The sequence below is a fragment of the Podospora anserina genome, chromosome 1 (assembly GCF_000226545.1).
Source record: "Podospora anserina S mat+ genomic DNA chromosome 1, supercontig 1".
Taxonomy (NCBI): Eukaryota; Fungi; Ascomycota; class Sordariomycetes; order Sordariales; family Podosporaceae; genus Podospora; species Podospora anserina.
This window is the reverse complement of record NW_001914859.1, coordinates 1,930,176-1,951,902: the sequence shown is the minus strand read 5'-3', so window position 1 is coordinate 1,951,902 and position 21,727 is coordinate 1,930,176. Positions and strand designations below refer to the sequence as shown.

At 51.1% G+C, this 21,727-nt stretch overlaps 6 protein-coding genes across 6 annotated transcripts, besides 2 other annotated features; 4 read left to right on the top strand and 2 right to left on the bottom strand.

Annotated features, from left to right (window-relative positions):
• Window positions 1-282: 282 nt before the first annotated feature.
• On the top strand, window positions 283-1,221 carry PODANS_1_5540 (uncharacterized protein; the record flags this gene model as incomplete). Its single annotated transcript, XM_001912725.1, has 3 exons — window positions 283-352; window positions 413-496; window positions 548-1,221. The coding sequence occupies 3 exons, from the start codon at window positions 283-285 to the stop codon at window positions 1,219-1,221; spliced, it is 828 nt and encodes a 275-aa protein (XP_001912760.1).
• Window positions 1,222-1,839: 618 nt separating this feature from the next.
• Window positions 1,840-1,961, top strand: a tRNA (tRNA-Leu).
• Window positions 1,962-6,188: 4,227 nt separating this feature from the next.
• PODANS_1_5530 (uncharacterized protein) lies at window positions 6,189-6,703 on the top strand (the record flags this gene model as incomplete). The annotated part of the gene is made up of 2 exons (XM_001912724.1): window positions 6,189-6,465; window positions 6,546-6,703. 2 exons carry the CDS (start codon window positions 6,189-6,191, stop codon window positions 6,701-6,703), a joined length of 435 nt encoding a protein of 144 aa, XP_001912759.1.
• A 1,799-nt stretch (window positions 6,704-8,502) lies between these two features.
• Window positions 8,503-8,576, top strand: a tRNA (tRNA-Lys).
• A 311-nt stretch (window positions 8,577-8,887) lies between these two features.
• On the top strand, window positions 8,888-9,427 carry PODANS_1_5520 (uncharacterized protein; the record flags this gene model as incomplete). Its single annotated transcript, XM_001912723.1, has 1 exon — window positions 8,888-9,427. The coding sequence occupies one exon, from the start codon at window positions 8,888-8,890 to the stop codon at window positions 9,425-9,427; it is 540 nt and encodes a 179-aa protein (XP_001912758.1).
• Window positions 9,428-12,704: 3,277 nt separating this feature from the next.
• PODANS_1_5510 (uncharacterized protein) lies at window positions 12,705-14,282 on the bottom strand (the record flags this gene model as incomplete). Its single annotated transcript, XM_001912722.1, has 1 exon — window positions 12,705-14,282. The coding sequence occupies one exon, from the start codon at window positions 14,280-14,282 to the stop codon at window positions 12,705-12,707; it is 1,578 nt and encodes a 525-aa protein (XP_001912757.1).
• A 3,195-nt stretch (window positions 14,283-17,477) lies between these two features.
• PODANS_1_5500 (uncharacterized protein) lies at window positions 17,478-19,693 on the top strand (the record flags this gene model as incomplete). The annotated part of the gene is made up of 4 exons (XM_001912721.1): window positions 17,478-18,387; window positions 18,499-19,117; window positions 19,171-19,299; window positions 19,348-19,693. 4 exons carry the CDS (start codon window positions 17,478-17,480, stop codon window positions 19,691-19,693), a joined length of 2,004 nt encoding a protein of 667 aa, XP_001912756.1.
• PODANS_1_5490 (uncharacterized protein) lies at window positions 19,597-20,404 on the bottom strand (the record flags this gene model as incomplete). The annotated part of the gene is made up of 2 exons (XM_001912720.1): window positions 19,597-20,075; window positions 20,131-20,404. 2 exons carry the CDS (start codon window positions 20,402-20,404, stop codon window positions 19,597-19,599), a joined length of 753 nt encoding a protein of 250 aa, XP_001912755.1.
• Window positions 20,405-21,727: the final 1,323 nt, after the last annotated feature.

Here is a 21,727-nt window from a genome sequence, read left to right as displayed (position 1 = left end):
CAGGTTTTAAATTTAAATTATTAAGGCGTTGCGTAGAATTATTATTTTTAGAGAGTAGCGAGTGTAGGGTTAAGCGAAAACAAGCCTAATTCTAGGCTAACCCTTCTTAGCCGAGATAAAAAAAGTTTTTAGAGTCCGACTACCTAGGTAGTAGTAAGTGAGTCACGTGGCTTTGCAGGAGATGTTGGTACTTTTGTTGACTGCTCCGTCTTGTTTGACACGTCGGTTTGTGTCACGTTGTCAAGCCTGCAGCACAAGGTAGAACGGCGAAAGAAAGCCAAGATGGGACATCACAACCGCCATTTTGCTGGCGATCCCCACGCGCTGGAGGGTGTTTGGAGTCCACCAACTAGTGCTGCAAAGTTCGTTCTTGTTGCTGTGAGAATCGGGTGAGTATGATTGCTGACCAGAGTGCGAATTAGCTTTTGTGAGGAGGACTATGCCGTCAGCAGATATTTCGCCGAGTTTATCAGCACTTTGACAAACTTGGCATATGGTATGCCACCACCTTGCCTCTCATAAGTGAAAGTTGCTGACCTGGCAATAGTTTATTACGCCCTTGTGTACATGTATGGTCCTGGGAGCAAAGGCTTATTCTCCCCCAGATATGATTTCATGTCCATCTCTCTCCTTGTCCTTGGCATCGGCTCTTTTGCCTTTCACGCTACCCTCCGCCAGTCAATGCAATTCGCCGACGAGCTTGCCATGTTAGGGCTTGTCTGGTCTTTGCTTCAAGGTGTTCTCGCCACTGGGACGAAGCGTGACAGGATACTTAACTGGTCGATGGCTGTGGGGTTTCCGCTCTTTTCGGCGTTTTACATCTCGAATGGCAAGATCATTTACCATGCTTCTGCTTTTGGGCTGGCGTTGGTTTTGATCACCATCCGAGGGCACTACTTGTTTCTTTGGAGAAACCCGCCGTTTCCGGAAGCGAAGAGGGTATCGTGGAAGAAGAGGGGGAGGAGGACGCTGTGGTTGTTGTTAATCGGATATGCGCTTTGGAATATTGACTTGGAGTTTTGTACGGAGCTGAGGAGCTTGAGGGTGAAGATGGGGTTACCTTGGGCTTGGGTGTTGGAGTTGCATGGGTGGTGGCATGTGTTGACTGCTGTCAGTGCGAGTTGGTTTATGGATATTGTGAGGGAGGTCCAGGAGGAGTTAAGAGATGGTGCCAGCCTGGCGGGCAAGGATTCTGAGAGTGAAAGGTTGAAAGAGTTATAGCAGAGGCCTTGTATATCGTTTTTTGAAGGTGAATCCTAAACGCTTTTCAAAATAAGGAACATGGACAAGGAATTGAAGAAAACATCCTGTGGGTCTGGTGTGCTTACTAGACGATACAAGATTCAGGGTTTCACAACTCGACAGCCAGAATTCCAGATCAGAAGGGGCCCAGGTTTTTCCTGACTGTCCCATGCCTCCACATGCGAGACAATTTAGCCCCCTTCCATCTCGGCATCCTCCCTGATTAAGATCTCGCATTCAGGACAGCCTGCTTACACGACGAAGCACTGAGGAAGGCTAACATGTAAACAATAATGTATCATTTACTACCTAGGTAGCAACCACCATGTCAGTGGGGTAGAGCACGAGCCTGTGATACTTATATTGCTTGCTACCTAGCTGGCAGTGGATAGTGCTGCAACTTGGTCATGTCTAAAGCGTCCCCCTATATAGCCCCCTTTCTTCCATCCCGAGTCTGTGTTAACCCGGCAACCCACCCTCATCTCCACCTCCAAAAAGCCCTGCCAAGACCAGCACCCACTGAGTCGTGCACACCCACAAAAACTTCTCACTCAAAAGCTCACCCTCTCAACCATCCCAACATCACAATAATTATCAGGCTAGATGGCCGAGCGGTCTAAGGCGCCACGTTAAGGTTTCTTTCAAACCCTTAATCTCAACTCCACTTCCAGAGTTCCGTGGTCTCGTAAGGGGCGTGAGTTCGAATCTCACTCTAGTCATACATGTCCAAGCACATCTTCACTTGTCTTTTGCCTGATTGCACGACAATCACCTCCTTTTTTTCTCTGTCTTTTGAACCTATATCAAGGCATTTATCAACAACAACTCAACTCGTCTCCACCATTAGATCTATACCTCGTGTTTCGTCTCCAGATCTACCAGATCACCACCAACCCGTTTTTTGCCTCAGCCGATCAGTCCCCATCCCCATCCCTCACATGCCCACGTGCTCTTTTTCATATCATAGGATTGACCTAATCTCCATTCCCAAACCTTGCAACATCGGAGCCCTCGGAGATTTCACAGAACATACGTAAGCTTGAATTAACACTGCGGACTTTCCCCATGCAAGATACCATCCACGTAGTTCAACCCGCCTTTCCACTCAATAGCCGCCACGACAACGAGAGAGATCACAGTGGAGAAAACACATCCAACGTATACTTCCTATATTGATCATCAAATTTCCCGACCCATCATATCTCGTATTTTGCATCTACCACGTGACGTGGCCGGAGATCATGGCCCCAGAGTTTTCCAAAAACATCACCAAGTACCTGATATCTCAAAAAGACGTGGGTTGAAACTGACCAAATATCCCATGTATCTGTATTGCACAAAGGTGCAATGTAGCCAGCAACAAAGACTTTGTTACACCATAGTTCTTTCTACTACGATCAAAGAACCGGGGGCGGCACGTCCCGCTCAGCTTACCCTACCCCAACGGTACCTACGCTGCGCCCTGCTGACGTCTGCGGTAGTCCTGCGGCTGGATTTCCTCATAGCAACTACGAAACCCGATCACTGGTATGATTGTTCGATCGTGAAATCCATATCATCTTCATGAAGAGGAGGGGTACTAGAATACATAGTTCCTAACTGAGCCACTAGGGGCTATGAACCTATTTTGATTTCTCAGCTCTCTTCACAGCCTAAAGATCTTTGCAAAGTGACACAGCATGTAGCACTGCAGAACATGATCCTGTAGGTAGACGGCTAGTGGGAAAAAACTATGCATGTCAGGTGCAGCAGCATCAGTTGATACAGGCAGCAGCAAGACTAGAGTGGATCGTGGGTTCCTATCACGATCTAGCCTCGCCCAATACCAAACGACATGCTGTGCAGAGATACATCTTGGACACTTCAAGTCTAGTGTTGCGCTGAGGTTGGTGATAGTGCGAAGGGCCAAGACCAGGGATGCCGTAATGGGTTGTCCGAGGATCGCAGTCCTCCCCTCATCAACGACGGTGTGCCCAGACTCCCAGACCGGAGGTATTATCCCGCCGGAGAAAAGTCCATCACGACAAGATATGCAACAGGGCGCCCAGTTTCTAGGAAATGGTCTTGGCACCTATGGGCAGAGTGCCGAATTGCCGATTGCGCCCAAGGAAGCAAACCTATTGTGTCCTCAAAGGTTTTGATAACTGGGCCGAGGTGAGGGGAGGGGCGTCGGTGAGTGTTTACCGTGTGCTGTCACCGGCCACTTGTACAGTTCAAGACGTGTGAGAATCCCACAGCGTGTTGACCATGTCGTGGTCTCACGAGAAGCACAGGAGCAGGTCATAACGGAATGGAGAAGGTGATAGGACGGGGAGCTTTGCCGTGTGTGGTGAGTCCACCGCTAGACTGACGTTATGGCGGGCTGTTCGGGGGCGAGGTAAATTGTGTAGCGGGGAAAGCAGCTGAGTCGGTGACACGGTGTAACCAACGAGGGGTGGTCTGTAGGGTTGATCCCGCGTCAAGTTTTCTGGCGAGAGATTGGTTTGCGGACATTGGACTGGATGATCGACGGTCGTGGACACAGTGCGAGACGTGCTGAGGGCTGGCTGGGAAACCCATCTGTGCAATGTCTGGGGGTGAATATCTGTACATCGTACCGATGATATACACCAATGTCTTGCTCGATGAGATGCTGATCGGTTTCCATCTGGCATTCCCCTGACACCAAATTCCGCGCTCGGGTACCGTGTTGCCGTGGTTATTTTCACGGCTACCTTGCCCGTGTAGCTTGGCTTTACACGTTGCGTGGTGGTGTGGTGGACAAACTTCTTGGAAGCACCCAAGATAGACGGAGGAGTGGGAACCAATAAAGGCTAAATATGCAAAGGTTTGGAGTCTTTCTGTGACAGACAGTATCGGGCATGTCGACATGTCGATGTTTGATGACTGAAGGGTAGTGGCAGTCCTCGTCGACGCCTCCTGCTCGCAGAATCAGTGCTTGTGTATGGGACACCAACTTCCCCAGTGCCGACAGCGGTGTTCAGACGCATGAGGCACCTCGCGTACACCAGCACTGTGCGAAGCGGCTTTCAGGGTCTTATCCCGGTTCCCACGGTGTCGATTCGTCAGCGGCGGGTGGGGGGGAGAGACACAACGGTGTGGACGGTTGGATTTTGGTCGCCAAAACAGGGAACGACGACTGCAAGGGTTTGGCAAACATGCCCATCGAGTGGTCACAGCGCAACAGTGCTGTGCCATCTGTACTCCCTGTTATCCTATCCTCTCCTCTCCTCCCTATGTTCATCTCATTAGGAGAGGTATAGTTAGTTGCTGACTGGCAATGCCTTGCCTTGGATGACTCTGGTGGTTGAAGAGCTTGGGGAGAAACACTGTCGAATTATTATGGTGGGTTGGGTGTCCGGTGACACTACCGTGGACCTATGTACCGCAGAGCGGGATGCGACGGTGTAACCCATGACGCAGCTGGAAGAGGGCGAGCAATGCAAACAGCTCGGAAAAAAAAGAGAGGAGGAGGGAAGAAAAGTTTGATGGGCTCGGATTGACATCTGCAGGGTAATAATGTACCTGATGTGTCGAAGCAAAAAGGAAGCTCTTTCCACAGGTGCCGGATGAGGGGGTCGGCCGCGAGGTGGGTGGGGACAAATGGCATTTCGCTTGTTGGGCAGACTGGAGGAATGGGGATTCCCATGAAAATCTGCAGCCATTTCATCATGAACTGCTGACCCTTGTCGGACCTTGGGGGGTTTGGCCGTGGTGGGCTGCATGACGCAGCCAATCAAAGCGCCTATCCGCTGTGGTGGACTGACGACATCGTGCTAACCCTGGAAAAAACCGACGGCAGGAAAAGCAGGGGACCACTGCCTGAGGCAGAAAGGCCAACTCTTTTTTCGGCGGAGGAGTCGGCCATGGACCCGCGCATGTGGCGCCTGGGGAAGAAAGGGACAGAGACAAGACAGGTGCCACGAGAACAACCAAATCGACATCGGTTGAGCCTTCCTGTGTACTATCCAGATATCCAGACATCCAGATACCTTACCTATCCTGACATCGAAAGACCTTAAAAGCCTCGTACTCACAAGCGACAACCACTCGCTCGCGCGGCTAATCGCCAGTCTCTCTCTACCTACTCCCTCCGATCGACGTTTCGCTTTCCGCAGCAAGCAACCCAAAACAGGCCCCCGGCCCTCCGCTCCTTGTGACCACAACCGAGCCAGCGAGCTAGATACCCCCTCCCGCCCTTGGACGCCGAGAAAATCCACCACGGCAAGGCACGTCTTTGCTGATCGCGGGAGGGAAAAACAGGACGCTTGCTCACCTTTTCATCTCCTGACCAGCACGCCAACCTCTCAGCTTACCCGTTCTTCGCAAACAAGCTCCAAACGGTAAACGGAGGCTTTCTTTTCTGCCGGAAGTTTCCGCCGTCGCTTCTTGGGGCGTGACACATCTTTAACTGTGGGCTTGTGTTGGTCCCCTTTTATTGCCCTCCCACCAGTGACCACCCCAACAAGCCTCCGCGGGGACCCACGACATCCACCACGAGTTTGAACCCACGACGGCAGCCCTCGACCCACCAGCGCGACAGTGTTTCGCTGCCACCTCCCTGCGCTACCCTTTTTTCACACCAAACACCCCCTCTCTAGTTCCCACACAGAGTTGTGCTGCAACTTTCTCTCTCTGCCACGCCCTCCCGGCCCTCTCTCTCCGCTTACTCCAAGCACTACAACGACACTTCAGCCCTGTGCCACGCAGATTGGCGAATGGTGGCAATAGCAAGCTAGCTTAAGTGACGGTGAAGGAGGAGCTGGCTTTTCTTATTAGTCTTCTTTCCCTCCATTACATACATACACGGCTCTACCAAGACGGACCATCCAACACTAGCCCGACATTCCCACACACCGCTCCCCTACGGCTCAACCACAGCCCATCGACGAAAATCTTGCACCCACTCGTCGACGGATACCGCAGTTGGATTATACACCTCTATCATGGGTGACCTTAGCCCGCAGAAATCTCGGAGCCCAGACTGGTCGGATTCAGGCTCCGGCACATCGCGCGACCATATCGATGCCCTTCATGGACCCGTTCCAACACGACCTCGCCTCCCCAGTCGAAAGAGCAGTGGCACCATGATTGTCTCTCGGGATGCTTCTGTCGGACCGATGGAAACAGACTTTGCGCCAGATGATGTGAGGAGCATGAGCCCGAGAAGAACGAGCGAGGACATTGAGCATCTGGGAAAGGAAGCCAGACAAGAGCTACAAAGGTCAGTCCTGGCTGCGCATCGCGACAAGAACCAAAGACCACGCCAGGCATTGGCTAACAGCTGTATAGGCACGCAAAAGCGCTGCAGGATTCGCTCATTGTGTTGTTCAACCGAATAGAGGCCGTCAAGGAGGAACATGACAAGCTCGACAACCACAACAAGTTTCTGCAAAAATACATCGGCGATCTTATGACGACGAGCAAAATCACCGCCTCTAGCAGCCGCGCAAAGAAATAATTCAGGTTTTATGCTGGAATGCTTCGGGACGATGGATCGAGGATTCGAACATTTCGTGGACGCCCGATGAAGTGGCTACTGCCACCGGACAACAGACGGGCATGGTGCACGCACTGCTTCGCCGACAAAACTATCCATTACTTCAAACCAATACCTCACCTCGACGAAAGCACCAACAGAACCGGGCACAGGGAGATACGAGACTCCCCGCTCAAAAACACATCATAATTTGGGAATGATCTTACAGGACACCGGCGTTTGCTGCGCACCTTTGTTTAGCGCTTCTTGCATTTTATTTTTAAACGATACCACGACGCGCATCTCGGTTTGGCGGCTCATGGGATAAGAAAAGAAAAGAGAGAAGACATGACATCCCTTGGTTTTTTTCTCCCAACCGGCACGCTCGGGTGCCTTTGAGAGGGCATAGAGAGAAGCTTTTTCTGGCACAGTCGAGCGAAAAATAACCACACAATCGCTCTGTATACTGGCACTGGGATCAAAGGGGTAGTATGTGATTTTTATTTGGGGGACGGGCATTGGGACAAACTACATGATCGTGGCGTTTAAGTACTTTTATTTTGACAGGATTGCTTTTTATTTTTTTATTGTCTTTTTTTTTGTTGTTGTTTTACTCTTACTTGACTTCACCGGAGAAGAAAACTTCCCATTTGGTTCTTTCTGTTGCTTTCTGTTTATTATTCTGATGGAGAAAGGAGGAGGTTCTGGAACTTGGGTTGTTTGGTGCAGAATAAGGGACCTTATGTAGATAGGATCTATGATTACTCCCTACGTTGGGCGTTATTGTCACCGCGGTGTCGTCCATGTCTACTTGCAAAGATGGGAGAGAGGTAGCCTACAACAACGAGGAGAAAGAGGCAAAAGCAAAAGCAAGTAGAGCAGGGCAATGCCTGTTGCTGAATTGATCAGATGAACAGTTTGTTTGTTATATGCTTGTTCCTTGCTTGGTGTTGAGCCACATGATGCGAGATCGGATCGTTAAAATGCTCCGTTGATGAGGGGACAATGGGTTAGTTATTAGTGGTGGTATCCTGGGAGATGGGGTGGTGCCATTTCGATCCGGGAAGCTGGGACATGCGCCTGTTGGACCCTAGGTGCGTCACGAGCGGTTGTTTTTTTTTTGCCGCTGCGTGGTGGGTTGGGCGAATTCGGCCTTGGGGTTACTTAGGGGAGTGACGTCATCAGGTGTGCGGCTGGGGCAGGGGCTGGGGGGGCTGAAATTTAGGTTTTGATGTGACAAAGGAGGCTGAAAATGATGGTGAGGAAGTCATTGTTCAGGGCTGGAATCTGAGCTGTACGGGTTCTTTTGTCACAAGACCGTTGGGGATGGAACTGAAGGCTTGAAGGTTGACAGCTTTTCTCCCTCCCTTCCCTCAGGTCGGGTATGCATTCCGCTGTGGCTTGCGGCTGCTGGCGGGTAGGATTTGAGGCGTTTGTGGTGCTCGGGGAAGTTGCATTTGGGATCAACCGACGTGACGACCAGGAACAAGGAACGAGATATGGTCATTGTCAAGATTCGGCCCGCGATTCATTATTCATGAGTCAGGGAGTGGAATGATGTTTGGAATCACGTTGGTCAAAAATCAAGGTACTCTGAGGGGCTCATGGGGATGCTTCTACAGTGGTGAGATGGGTTCCGGTTGTTGATGCCAAGGGGAATGACCTCATGTTTAATGGCGACTTGGGCTTGTGGGTTGAGGAGGATATGGAGGGATTCATAAAGGGTTGTGCTGAACAGGGCTGGCAACGACAAGCCAATCATGATCGGAAGCTTGTCAACAGCCCGCGTGGCGCAATTGGTTAGCGCGTCAGACTTTTAATCTGAATGTTGCGAGTTCGAGTCTCGCCGTGGGCGGCTCAGTCATTTCCAGCATGTGAATGATGTATTGGAATTGCTTTTGGCATTTTTGGTATCAGTGTTGGTCCTTTTTGCAGGAGGTGGTGACTTGTGAGCTGTTGGCCAAGGGGGAAATTGCTAGGGTTGCAATTATTTTGTTAAGCGAGCGGCGGTTTGGAAAGGCAATACAAAAGTCAATGTTGATATATGACCAAGATGCTTTTCGGAGTTCTGACGATGAAGGTCAGTGTTTTGAGAGCCTGCATGGGGCCCACACGCCGCGACCTCTTTCCTTACCACCTGGCAAACCCGAAATTCACAACAGCAACATGGCCAGCCCAAACTTCAAGATTGCGGCGCAACTCTACAACCCAATTCCACTTCCCATTTCAACTCAGAATGAGGATGGTTCATCATCATTCAGCATCCGTCTCCTCTCGGTCACATCAGCACCCGGTGAACCCATCGCCTGCCGGCTCTGGGCAGACCCTTTCGATAAGGCGACGACAAGAACAGGTTACTATGCTCTGTCTTATGTTTGGGGCAATGCATCGATTACCGAAGAGATCACGGTCAATGGGCTGCCCTTCCAAGCGACCCAAAACCTCGTGCTTGCCCTGAAGTGGTTTCTTAATCCGAATTCTCCTCCCGTCCGCTATGGGTTGATGCTATCTGCATCAATCAGTGCATCATCCCCGAGCGCAACGACCAGGTTTGCTTTATGGGGTCGATTTACACCCCGTGCCACGAGGCTCTTTGTCTTCTTGGCTCCGAGGCTGAAGAACACGACGCCAAGGTGTTTCGCTTCCTCAACACGCTTTGCCAGGATTTGGAACATCCCGACATGCAGGGCGAAAACCCCAGGTTGACGCCGCTCAAGGACAAGTCCTATGTCGACACGGTTGATGAGCTGGGCGATATCATTACCCTCCTCTGGACTCCGGTTTTCTATCAGCGCGTGTATTGGAGCCGTGTGTGGACATTTCAGGAGACTGTTCTTTCGCCCGAAACATTGTTGATCATTGGAGACCATGTATGCTACGTTCAGGATATTGAGAGGATAACCGACTGGATATGGAGCAAGCCTATTAACGCTATTATCCACTCTAATACAGTTCCAGAGGGCGTCGGTACCAAAGTTGGGAAGACGGTCAGCAGCGTCTTTCTCGATATCGAAGCCAATACTTGGATCACAGACATTATCATCACTCGCAGGCTGAGAAGGTTTCCCAACACGAATCCTTATGTGCTACTAAGTTCACTGGTTTTGCGCACTGCCGTTCGAGATTGCTTTGACCCAAGAGACAAGCTGTAAGGTCTGGCTAATATCGCCGACATTGGCATTAAGATAGACTATGATGCACCCGTGGCTGAAGTCTACACAAGTTTCACCGCCAACATGGTCCGTATGACAAGCGACCTTGCCCAACTTTTTATCGCCATTGCAGACGTCCAGTCGGACTCACAGTTCAAGCTTCCATCATGGGTTTCCCGATTGCGTTCGTCATAAGAATTTCCCGATTAGGAATTACCACCACGCCAATCGCGGCGCCCCATCCGCGGCAAGATCCATCATTGTCGACAGGAAAACTCTGCGGGTTCATGGCATTGTGATGGACGAGGTGGCGGAAGTGCAAGCCTACCGCCCCATGCCTCCCGAGACTAACAAACTGACCCCAAGCTGGCAACGGTACCGGATCAGATCTGTCGCGGAGTTCCTTTTTGACGAAAAGGCCGAAACAACTCTGTGCACCACGCTGTGCGAGCCGCCACGCAAGGACCCAAGAAATGGCCTCTGGATAGTGCAAGCGGTGCTCCGCCTCTTGTTCGAGGAGACAACCGCCCAGCGCGGCGTCTTTGCGTCTGAGCCAAAGTCTGTCGTTCAACCGGAAAGTATCCTGTTTCTGGTGGATGCACTGATGTTGGTCACCTCGGATGACTTTTATCTCAGAAAAGAGTTGGAACGTGAACGCGGAGACATGAACCTGGAGAGAGCAAAAGAGATGTTGAGATCTATTTTGGATGAGGAAAGGAGTGAAACCCTGGATCCGTCAGACATGATATTTACCGCTAGGATGGTCTATGAAGCACAGAGTTGGGACCGCCAGTGGGAAATGGAGGATAACCCGTTTGTGAGGACTGCGAATACGGTGCCGTTTCGCACAAAGAATGGGTATATTGGGGTTGGTATGGTGGGTGTGCAAAGCGGTGATATTGTTGCTGTCTTGGGGTCTTGTTCTTTGCCTCTCCATCTGGAAAGGGTTGGAGAGGGGGGGTATTGGCTGGTTTCACTCTGCCGTGTTATTGGTGCGAGGGAAGGTGAGGTTTGGGGATGGGGAGGGATGTGGTTGAATTTGGATTGGTATAACTTTCTGATAGCGTTATGTTTGTAGCTCTTTTCCAAACTTTAAACGACGCGAATAGGCATACGCGTCTTGTCAACCGCATGAACATTTGTTCGGTCGTTGGGAAAAGGCGTGATAGGCTGTTGAGGCTCAAAACAAAGTGCAACAACGTGCCCTGTCCACAAATGGGCCACGGTGAGACACGAAAAGCTTGATTCAAACCTTGACTGCCTGCTGAGGGATACGCACCGCGGTAACTCCCTCAATGGTGGCAGACAGATCCACTCACATGTATGTAATCACGCAGATCTCGCAAATAAAGCCACGAGATAAGGACTGCAAAAGAGGTAGCCTCGAACCTTTCCAAGCCACCGTCAAGTCACACATTTGAAAAGTCTTACCGGCCTTGAATTCTCTTCTCTCACTCTTCTCTCCTGCGCTCCTTATCACCCTGCCCGTAATCTTCGACTTTCGCTGTCCAGGACCTCTCCCAGGCTCACGTACAATGCGTGTATACACCATTTTTACCTTGTGTTCTTCGTGCGTGCTTGCTCCCAAGGGCGTTCACAAACGCCAAGAATGAACAACAACACCGGTTCGGGCGCGGCTGCAGGCGCTCAAGTAGAGGCGCATATTGAACGAATGTTGGAAACTGGATTCATGCCCAGCGCTCTGAATATTAGTATGTCGCAACTGATCGATCCTTCAACTCTCTTGTTGACCAGCCTCGAACCTTTCCGTTGTCTCTGTTACTATGCTTGTAACAGTGCTGGTACTGCCTAGTACCTACTTACATATATCTACGAGCCTCGGAGGGGGGGAAATATAACTACCTTACCTTACCTAGCCTTAGGTACTAACCGCCTTTCACATCACCAGGAATTATCGACCCAAACGCCCAAGAATTCCAAACATCGAATCGAGCTCCTGCTGAACTTTGGTTTGTATCGATTTACCCTTCCTTGAACGGGACCGATCAGGTAGGGAGGGGGGTTGGCGGCCTACATTATCCTTTATAAAGTCCCATGATTTCTGACAATCATATAGGGGTTCAGTGTTGCTACCAGCGGCGAGGTGCCACAGTGTATTGTGACCCGTCTTCACGATTTAGCGATCCATGTGGGCTCGTGGCAGGCTATGAAAATGAGGACCGGCGAAGCGTCGATATCTGTAGGTAACCGTTGTTTCCATCTTGAAAAGTATATGGCCTAATATTTCCTACCAGCCGATAGAACAACCTCGCTTGGCTTCTCCCAATCTTAGTTATCCCCATCATCCTCAACCTGTGGGTAGCCAAGGCCAGACTTCGGCAAACAGCCAGCGGCAGGAACGCCAAAGCAACAGTGGCCGAGCCCCTCCTAGCCCCAGCGGAGACGCCCACCGCAGCACCATGGAGGCCGCGGCGCTCGAGATTGTTCGTCTCTCCGAAGAGTTGCAGTATCTTCGTCAAGCGCTCGAGTCAGAACGCTCAGCGCGGGAAGAGGCTGAGCCGCATTTGCTCGGCATGGGAGGACCGTATGATTGAGCTCGAGCGGCCACATCTGGGATGAGACCGAGGGAAGTCTATAATAATACCTACGCAGCATGAGAGCCTTGGGTGCATGGCGTTGCAGAATAGTATGACGTGGTGTTGTGCTTTGTCGACATGGACCTACATGGAAGGGGTCAGGTACAGACCCAAGATCGGAGCAGACAGTATTGAGGACCCAAACATTATACAGCGGTTATTTTTGTAGCTGTAATATACTCGGATGCCTCAATCTATCCATGTATCCAAGTCCCGTGCCGTCAACGCAGACCTCTAGAAGAACCTCCATATCGAATCAGGCCCCTTCGCCTTCTTGAATCCTCCATACCACCTGCAGAGAGGATACAGTATCGCCAGCAGCAGCCCCCAACTGAAAAAGAAGCCCCACAACTGATCAACTCCCCGAACAGGTTGCTTGGTGAAAGGATCGCTGACCTCCCTGCCAATGAGCGCAATGACGGGGAGCGATAGAGCCCCGAGCATCAAGATGTGGACAATGTAGAAAAACAGCGCCGATGTTCCATAGACCAGCAGGACATGGAAAGCCTTGCTCGCAAACAATGGAGGAAGAGCGCCAAAAAGCGCCAACAAAAGGTGGTTACCTGCCATGGTAAAAGCCCAAAAGGCTACATCAGGGGGATACTTGGTCAGGTAAAAGAAGGACTTGACCGAGGCAAGATACTGGTCCCCTCCCTGTTGGTGCTCCGCCATGCTCAAGCACCCCTCAGACAGGTTTCCGACGTGAAAGATCCTGGCGAAGACAAACACCAGAGTAAAGCCTAGACTGGCAAGAGCATTGCCCAACGTTATAGCCTTTGGACTCCACGCCCGCGCCAGGATGATCCTCCCATAGAGTAATCCCAGAACCGCGAACGACATCCATGCTAGAGGCGGAAACCCAGACTTGACTCTTTCGTCCATGATAGGGTAGAACCAAATCTTGATCCAATCGCTCCCCGGCAGCCTCGGTGTAGGATCGACACCGCACCTCCCTCCGGTAGGGCTGAGCCAGATATTCCACCAGATCATCACCGCTGCCCCAATAGCCAGGAACACATTATGAATATGCCACGAAATATCTGCCGCCCTGATAATCTCCACATCAGGCGCCATCTCCTCCTCACCATGCAACCTCGGCTGAGGCCCAGGAAGCAACGGCTCAGTCACATCATCCTTCTTCCTCAACGGCAGGACCTTCAGCAACGCAAACGCGAGTAATCTTTCCGTCTTGGCCACAGCCATCCACGTTAACCCAGCGAGAAGGTAATCCACCGCCAGACTAAACAACACCATGTTGAGAAACCACACCTTCCCGCCCGAGACCGCCAGCCCCATTATAGTTGATATCGCCGTCAGCACCAACGCCCTGACAAAGAAGTGCCACGCCAACTGCCCCGTCGTCCATCTCTTATCTGGCGGACGAGAAGTTCGCGATCTCCCGAAATATACCACCCCCATCCCCAGCAAGAATGTGAACCCCGGTGCGCAGAGATGTGTGAGCGTTCTGATGACGTATGCGGCAGGACGGTTCCATTCGTGGACAGGGGCTGAATCGTTCTCGCCGTCGATCGCGGTAGCGTGGGGCCAGGAGCGCAGCATGAGGGAGGTGTGATCGAGGGCCATGAAGGCCATTAGCAGACCTCTGAGGAGATCAGGGGCCAACGCGCGGGCTGGTGCTGGTGGAGGCGTGGATGTTGGAGACGCGCGTGGGACGGAGCCATAATTTGGGGCGCTTTCTTCATCGTTTCGATGGGGGGAGAGCATCGGACTGGCATCGGGCTCGAAGGAGGTTTCTTGGACGGCTGGGTCAGGTTGTGGTGGGAGGGTGATGGGGGATGTTGGTTGCTTCATTGTTTGCGCCTGGTTGTTGGTTGGCGCGCGTCTGCTGGGCAGGGGTTTTGCTTGCGCGCGTGTGCCGAAGCAAAGATCTGGGGGACAGAGTGTTGAAGACGTGGCTTTGGAGGTCGAGATGTATAATGGAGGATTACTATTCTCGGAAACGTCGGTGTCTGAGACACGCGGTTGATCTCAGAGTCCCGTCATCAGAAAAGCGGCGACCGGTGCATCCAATCGGCGTTATCGGGCTGTACCCCAGATTTTAGGGCTGAGGTGGCTTGGCTTGGCATCAACGTCGTGGAACAAGATCCCTAACCCTCACAGGTTCCTCTTGGATCGTGGGAAACAGTTGATGTTTGCAATGTATGAGGTTTCATGCGATGCAGGGCTCAAAAAAACATGCCTGAGTAAGTGGTCATCATATAATTCTTTGCAAATTGCCCTTTGTTTCCACAATCCTATGAAATGATCATGTTGTCAACGTCCCTTTTTGTTTACTTCTCAGTGACAGCTTCATGTCAAGTAACATAGGAAATGGCTACATAAAGAATTACCATCTCAAAGAGCAGACTTGAAGAGCCCACGTTCTGTCGCAAGTATTATAAATCCATGATACAACGTGGCGCTTTCCACTGCCTCAGAGCCCACAACTCATTCCTGGACCGAAATTATCATCACAGCAGTTGGTCAAATTTCAACTCTTCACGAACACGAATTCTAAGATCTCGGTTCAATGGCCCTGTCTTGTAAACATCATGATCGGCAAACCGGCGATTGCTGTTCTCGGCAAAGCCGCTCGATTGGATGTGAAGCCACCCTCCCGCCGAGTTCAATCGCGAGAATAGAGGATCTCATGGTCAAGATTTTGGAAGAGAAGGTGCCAGAAATATTTGAGTAACTTCTCCGTTTAGACACCAACGCCAATTGCCCGACCTTTGATCTGGAAGTGACATCGTTAACCACTGTCGACTAATCTCTTCCCAATCAACGCGATGAGTTGGACAGCATTTTTGACTTCAATTTTGGCTCAATTGGTGAGAACCAGAATGATATACCAATGCACTACCCAGATCCCGTGGGCAGTACCTCAATTCTCAAACCCGAGGTGGACAATGGGCTCGATCCAACACACCAAGACGAGCCAGCGCTCTCAAGCAGCTACAACCTGTGGGATGGTGGTGAAGAGACACAGGCACGGAGTACAAAAAAAACGCAGAATTTCCAAGGCGATTGGAGGCGAGGTCAATAATAATCCATCCTTGAACTCTATCTTGCACCAGATACTATCTCAAGTTTTGGAGATCCATTCCAAGATTCAGGATGGTAAAACATGCGTAGCATGTGTATGCGATGCACTCTGAATTTAAAAAGTGGAACCAGCGAAACAGTAATTTACCCTACGTGGCACTAGGCTTTCGCATTCCGTATTACTAGGCACCAAAATTTGATCAATAGAGTTGCTTATTTTGTTTGTTTATGTGTCTATCACTGCTGCTCTGTATGCCAGGCTCTGAAATTTTAGCACACTTGTTTGCTTTGTTGAACCGGTTACCGAGCAACTCGAATGAATCACCTGGGTAGCCTGCTTTCGTTGGGCACATAAACTGATGCCATGTCGTTCTCAGTCAGCTTCCATTACACATTCATCCACCTTCACACTACTTACGCCTTGATCTCATATCCCTTCGGAGTTTGCCATTGTCTGTCGAATCACCAAGGTTTTCTGCATCATTATTGACTCACTATCAACCCAAGGGCTTCATACTCTAGTCAACAACATGACGGACGAAGACTTGCAGATGGGCGGCTCTGAGATCAACTACTCACCAAATCGAGCCTCAAGACATCCACTCTGAGCAAGAATCGGATGACGAGCAGCAAAACCTCACGACTGGAACCAAATGTTGGGAGCTTATGGCTAAAACTGGTCCCTGGATGATTCAATTGAACAGACAGGACCTCAACTGGTTCGTCACCATCACCGAGGACCAACGGTATGACCGAAGTTGCTACCTCCAAGACGCCGCAACGGAGGACGATGGACCTATCGATACCACACTTCAAAGTGTGCGCACTTTCTTGGAACGACGAATTACTGCCCTTCCGCCACCCGACGAACCGAATACTGGCAACACTTGGAACCCAACGGGGACATTTCACCAAGGATCACCAATTGCGGCAGTCCCCAGGCCACAACACACAGCAAACGAGTTCCTTCGGAAATTGGTGCCAGGTTGCGGGACAATCTGAACCCAACCTCACCAGCTTTCCACAATCCGCAAACATGTCAGCGATGGTTAATGACAACGAGGGATCGGTTGCCTCAGTTGCGTACAATCACAGCGACTCTGGTAGTGTGATCGTCTAACCGTCCAAGAAGCGCAAAACCCGCCATGCTGGTGGCCAAAGTGCCCACCCCAGGGACAACAATCAAGTGGACGATATACGCGGATCAGTTCATGGCGACCGGCAGAATCTCCCTGAACACACCGCAGCTTGTGACTGTGGGCGAACCACTCCGACACCATCACTTCGGACCAACTCCAGGCTTTCCCGCCCCCAACGGCCTTCACCAACAGCCCATCAACCTTCACCAACAGCCCATCAGCCTGAGCGTCAAGACCGAGCATCATAGTGGTCTTGATACGACAAACACACCTCATATTTCTTACCTTCGTGTCATGGCTGGGATAGGACACTGAAGAATCGGTGTGTATTCTGGGTGAAAGGAGGTTATCTTGTTTCTGTCGTCATTTGTTGGATTATTTAAGGTATATCAGCTCGTGGGCATTATTTGTTTAAGATACCTCCTTGCCTTATGTAGCGACATATATGAACGTATATATGAACCGAGACATCATGAATTCACTCTTGAGCAGCATTTCTCAATGAATATGCTCAGTTACCTTCAAGACCTTATATCTGATGTCAACTGATCCACGCTGACCGGCCTCCTCCCATACAAGGCATGATCAAAAACCGACATCTTCACCTCGTCAAAATAGCAGCCTTTTGAAGTAAGGTAGGCACTACCGAGGGTTTGCCCCCGGATCCAAGACTCTGCGATGTGCATTCCAACCTCCCACAGATACCTCCGATGCTGTTGCTTCAATAAAAACCCGAAGGTAACACGTCAAAAGTAAGACATTGGAAAAGATACGCCGCTATTTGCCGATCGAAAAGCTCCCGCCCTGTCTCCGACGCCGTGCGATGTCGCAACCGACAGCCCCACCCTGCCGCCGTCCCTGCATATTTTCATCCAAGCACTTTCCAACTGGGAGTTTTACACGTCGGGCACAGGAAATCTGTCAGATTGATGACTCGCCAATCCAAAACACCAACTCTGCACAGTCATCTCGACACTTTCGACATAGCACCATGGCATCCTCGACCGGCGCACTCGACGCGCCCGGAACAACAGGGGCCCCCACACCGCCCCCCAACCGTCACCACAACAAGACGGACAAAAAGACCACCACCGGTGAAGCCAGCAACGTCTCCCTAAACCTCGGCGATGCCACCCTCAACACCACCCACAACCCACCTGACCCCAGCAACCCCCAAAACGACAATGAAACCTACAAACGCATCCGCCGCAAAGTCGACCTCCGCCTCTGCACCATCGCCGGCCTCCTCTGCTCCCTCAACCTCCTCGATTCGGGCGTCCTCTCCTCGGCAGCCGTAACCTCGATGCTCACCGACCTCGGCCTCGACGTCGGCAACCGCTTCTCCATCTCCATCTTCATCTTCACCATCTCGTCCATCATCTTCCAACTCCCCTCCACCATCGCGGTTCGCCTCCTCGGCCCAAGGATATGGTTTTCCGTTATCACTTTTTTCTTTGGGTTGATCACGTTGTGCACGGGGTTTGTGAGAACGTGGCAGCAGATGATTGCGCTAAGGATTTTGTTGGGGGCGGCGATGGCGGGGATCTTTCCGGGGTTGGCGTACTTGATTAGCACGTGGTATCCAAGGGGGGAGCAGCAGTTGAGGTTTGCTTTTATGCAGAGCGGGGAGGTGGTGGTGTTGGCGACGGGGAGTTTGGTGAATTATGGGTTGAATCGGTTGGATGGGCGTAGGGGGTTGGAAGGGTGGAGGTGGATGTTTGTTGTGCAGGTGGGTGGGCTTTGTTTACTCTTGGCCCCCTTTTGATTTGCGGGTTGCTTTGAGGTTTTATGGCCTTGGTGTTTGGCTTCAATGCTTTGAATTTGCTGCTGACTGATGGTCAAAGGGGGTGTGCACCTGTGTTATTGGGATTGTGACCTATTGGTGGTATGTTTTGTTCTGTTTTGTTGTTTTCATTTTGGTCGACAAACACTGACTTTGCTACCCAGGATGGTTGATTTTCCTGAGAATTCCGACAAGAGCTTCCGCTTCCTGACACGCGAAGAAGCCGACATCGTCGCCAGCAGAATCGAAAAGGACCGCGGCGATGTCATTCCTCAGAAGTTCTCCATCGTTGAGGTTCTCAAGCACGCCAAAGATCTGAAGATCTGGGCATTTGCCTGCTTGTTCTTCATGCAGAATATCGTGTCGACTGCCCTGGCATACTTTGTACCCATCATCCTCCAGAACGGGCTTGGGTACTCGTCTGACGCGGCCATCATTCTTTCGGCACCACCGTATTACTACGCCATTGTGCCTGTGCTGCTCTCGTCTTGGTACGCAGACAGGTTTCGGGTACGAGGGCCGGTCATCACATTCAACGCCACTTGTCTCATCACCGGCTTTGCTGTGCTTGGGTTTGCAGGTAATTCAGGGGCTCGCTACTTTGGCGTCTTTTTGGCTACGGGGGCTTACGTCGCTAACTGGGCTGCGCTTACTGCGTATCAAGCTAACAATGTTGTTGGGTATGTCTATCGGCCGGCAAAGGATGTAGGCCTTTGTGCTAACATTGCAGCAGACAATGGAAGCGTATATTTACTGCTGCGGCATGTACAATGTTCAATGGGGCCGGTGGTATTGCTGGTAGCTTCATTGTCCAAAATTATGAGGCGCCACACTACGCCACCGCAGTTTGGATATCTATAGGGTAAGTTGGCAATCCTTTTTTGGTACAATTATTGCTAACGACATGTAGATCCCATTTGCTGATGATAACGCTCGTTGGTCTTCTCACTATCTATTTCTACCTCGCCAACCGCTCACTGAGGAGGACAGGAAAGGTTTTGGAGCAAACGGTACGTGTATCAAGTGTTTTGAATAGCATAGCCGGTGCTAACATATTGCCAGGTGGGATTCCGATTCACGTATTAGTTGACTCAAGGGTGGGAAGAGCAACATCTGAGATCATTTACCACACCCATCAATACACCACTGATGTCTTGACTTACACCATGTTGGCACCATTCACCCTGATGATCTGTCCCGACACCCACTTGCTTTCTTCTGATGCCAGCCATAAAATCACATCGGCGATTTCTTGAGGCTCTCCCAAACGTCCAAAGGGACTCTGATCCTTCAAAAAATTGACAATCTGCTCCGACTTGCCCTCAAAGAACAAGTCCGTCCCTGTTGGTCCAGGTGCAACAGCATTGACGGTAATATTCCTCTTGGCCAAATCCTTTGACAGAGCCCGGGTCATTTGGTCGATGGCCCCTTTTGTCGCGACATAGATCAGATAGCCCGGACTTACCCCACTCGCCGTGTTGAGACCGGTCGAGATGAAGATGACCCTCCCGCCCTCAGGTGGGAAGTAAGGCAGAGCCTTTTGCACCAGGAAAAGCGCGCCCTTGACGTTGAGGTTGAAGTGAGCGTCGTAGGAGTCTTCTGTTGCGTGGGCGAGGTCGACCATGCCCATTATTCCAGCTAATAAAAAGCCCGTCAGCGCGAAGTTTCGTCAGGGAAAGGGGGTAATGTGTACCGTTGGGGACGACGATGTCGATTTTGCCAAACTTGTCCACGGCAGCGTGGACAAGCTTGTCAATATGGTCTAATTTGGAGGCGTCTGCTTGGATGGCGAGGAGGCGGGAGGGACCGCCAGATTGGGTGACGATTTCGGAGGCGGTAGTGCTGCTTGTTGGGGAGAGGTAGGAGAAGACGATGGAGGCGCCGAGGGAGGCTGCGCGGTGGACGGTGGCGCGGCCGATGCCTTTCGTTCCGCCTGTTATGAGGAGGACTTTGCCTGTGAGGGACATGGTTGGGGGGGGGGTTAGGTAGGTAGCTAGAAGGGGGAAAATCGTTGGGTTGTGAGTGTGTTGTGGACAGTGGATTATTTATGCCGTGGCAGTGTTTTTATTGGAACTTTTGTTGATGGAGAATAGTGTGTGGTAACTCCGGGATGTGAACGCGTAAATGGGATGATCTCGGAGGGGGTGAGATGTAAGATGCTGACATGGCGGCGGGATGTGAATGGGGAGAGCGACCTCCTGGCTTGCTGCTTCCCGAGTCAACAGGTTACAGACGGGTCAATGTAGTGCTTGAGTTCGGCTTTCGGATTTAGGGATGCAACCTCCGGAATGGATTCAGCCCTAACCCTCGGGTTTTGCTGCTTCCATTTGTCATTCACTGTTCTGCTTTGGCCGGTCTTTGCCTGCTGTTTGGATTTGGGAAACGGAAAGCGCAAGTACCTTAGGGAGGGAAGGACGGCACAGGCGACAGATAACAGAATTTGAATGGAATCCACGATTCTCCAACGTTCTCGTCAATTTCTCTCAACTCAGGTCAAATCAGGTCAACCCAGCATCGGATGTTTACTTTGAACTCAAATCCACAGCGACTCTCCCTCAGCCATAAGTTATATTAATCATTTAATCATGCCCCCCTATGGCAACGACCCGTTGATACTCAAAAGTACTCTTGAGGCTTTGCCTCCAGCTATCAACCGGCCATTCGACCAGGACTAGGAACCGAGATGGAGAAAACGATTGCAGCAATGGGTAGACCAAGAGGTAGTCACGGCAAGCTTGCCTGATTCCTTGGACGCCAGAGCGGCAAGTTACAACGATATCCGTCATGCTATATTATACCGCCTTTTGTGCATAAAAAGAGCGCTAGGGAGTATGTCCAACCGTGACCCCCTTGGAATAAGCTCTGACTCATCACTGTCGACGTCAGGATATTCGACCTGCACAGATGACAAAGTTTGGCAGTGGCGAAAGGAACTTGAGGGGCAACTCCAGTCCTTGCACAAGGAAACCGACAAGCTCCGCCGTTTCGACTACTACATATTCCCACCAACTATATGGAATCGAATAGGCCTCGACGCCACCGCCGTATATCTATACAGACAAATATACGCCTTGATCGCGTCAAACAATCCCGTATGCAGAAATGTGATCAAGATTCGGTTGGCTACATGCCTCTCCCTCCGCATGTCGACAGTCTTTTGTTGTGCCAGGAAAGCGCCCAAATGGCCAATTCAACACTGGGAAGCGTGCGAGGGTGTCACAGACAAACTTGGGTATTTGTTTTGCCCGTCGGTAACCTGTCCATTCGGCACTATCTATGAAGTGAAGGAA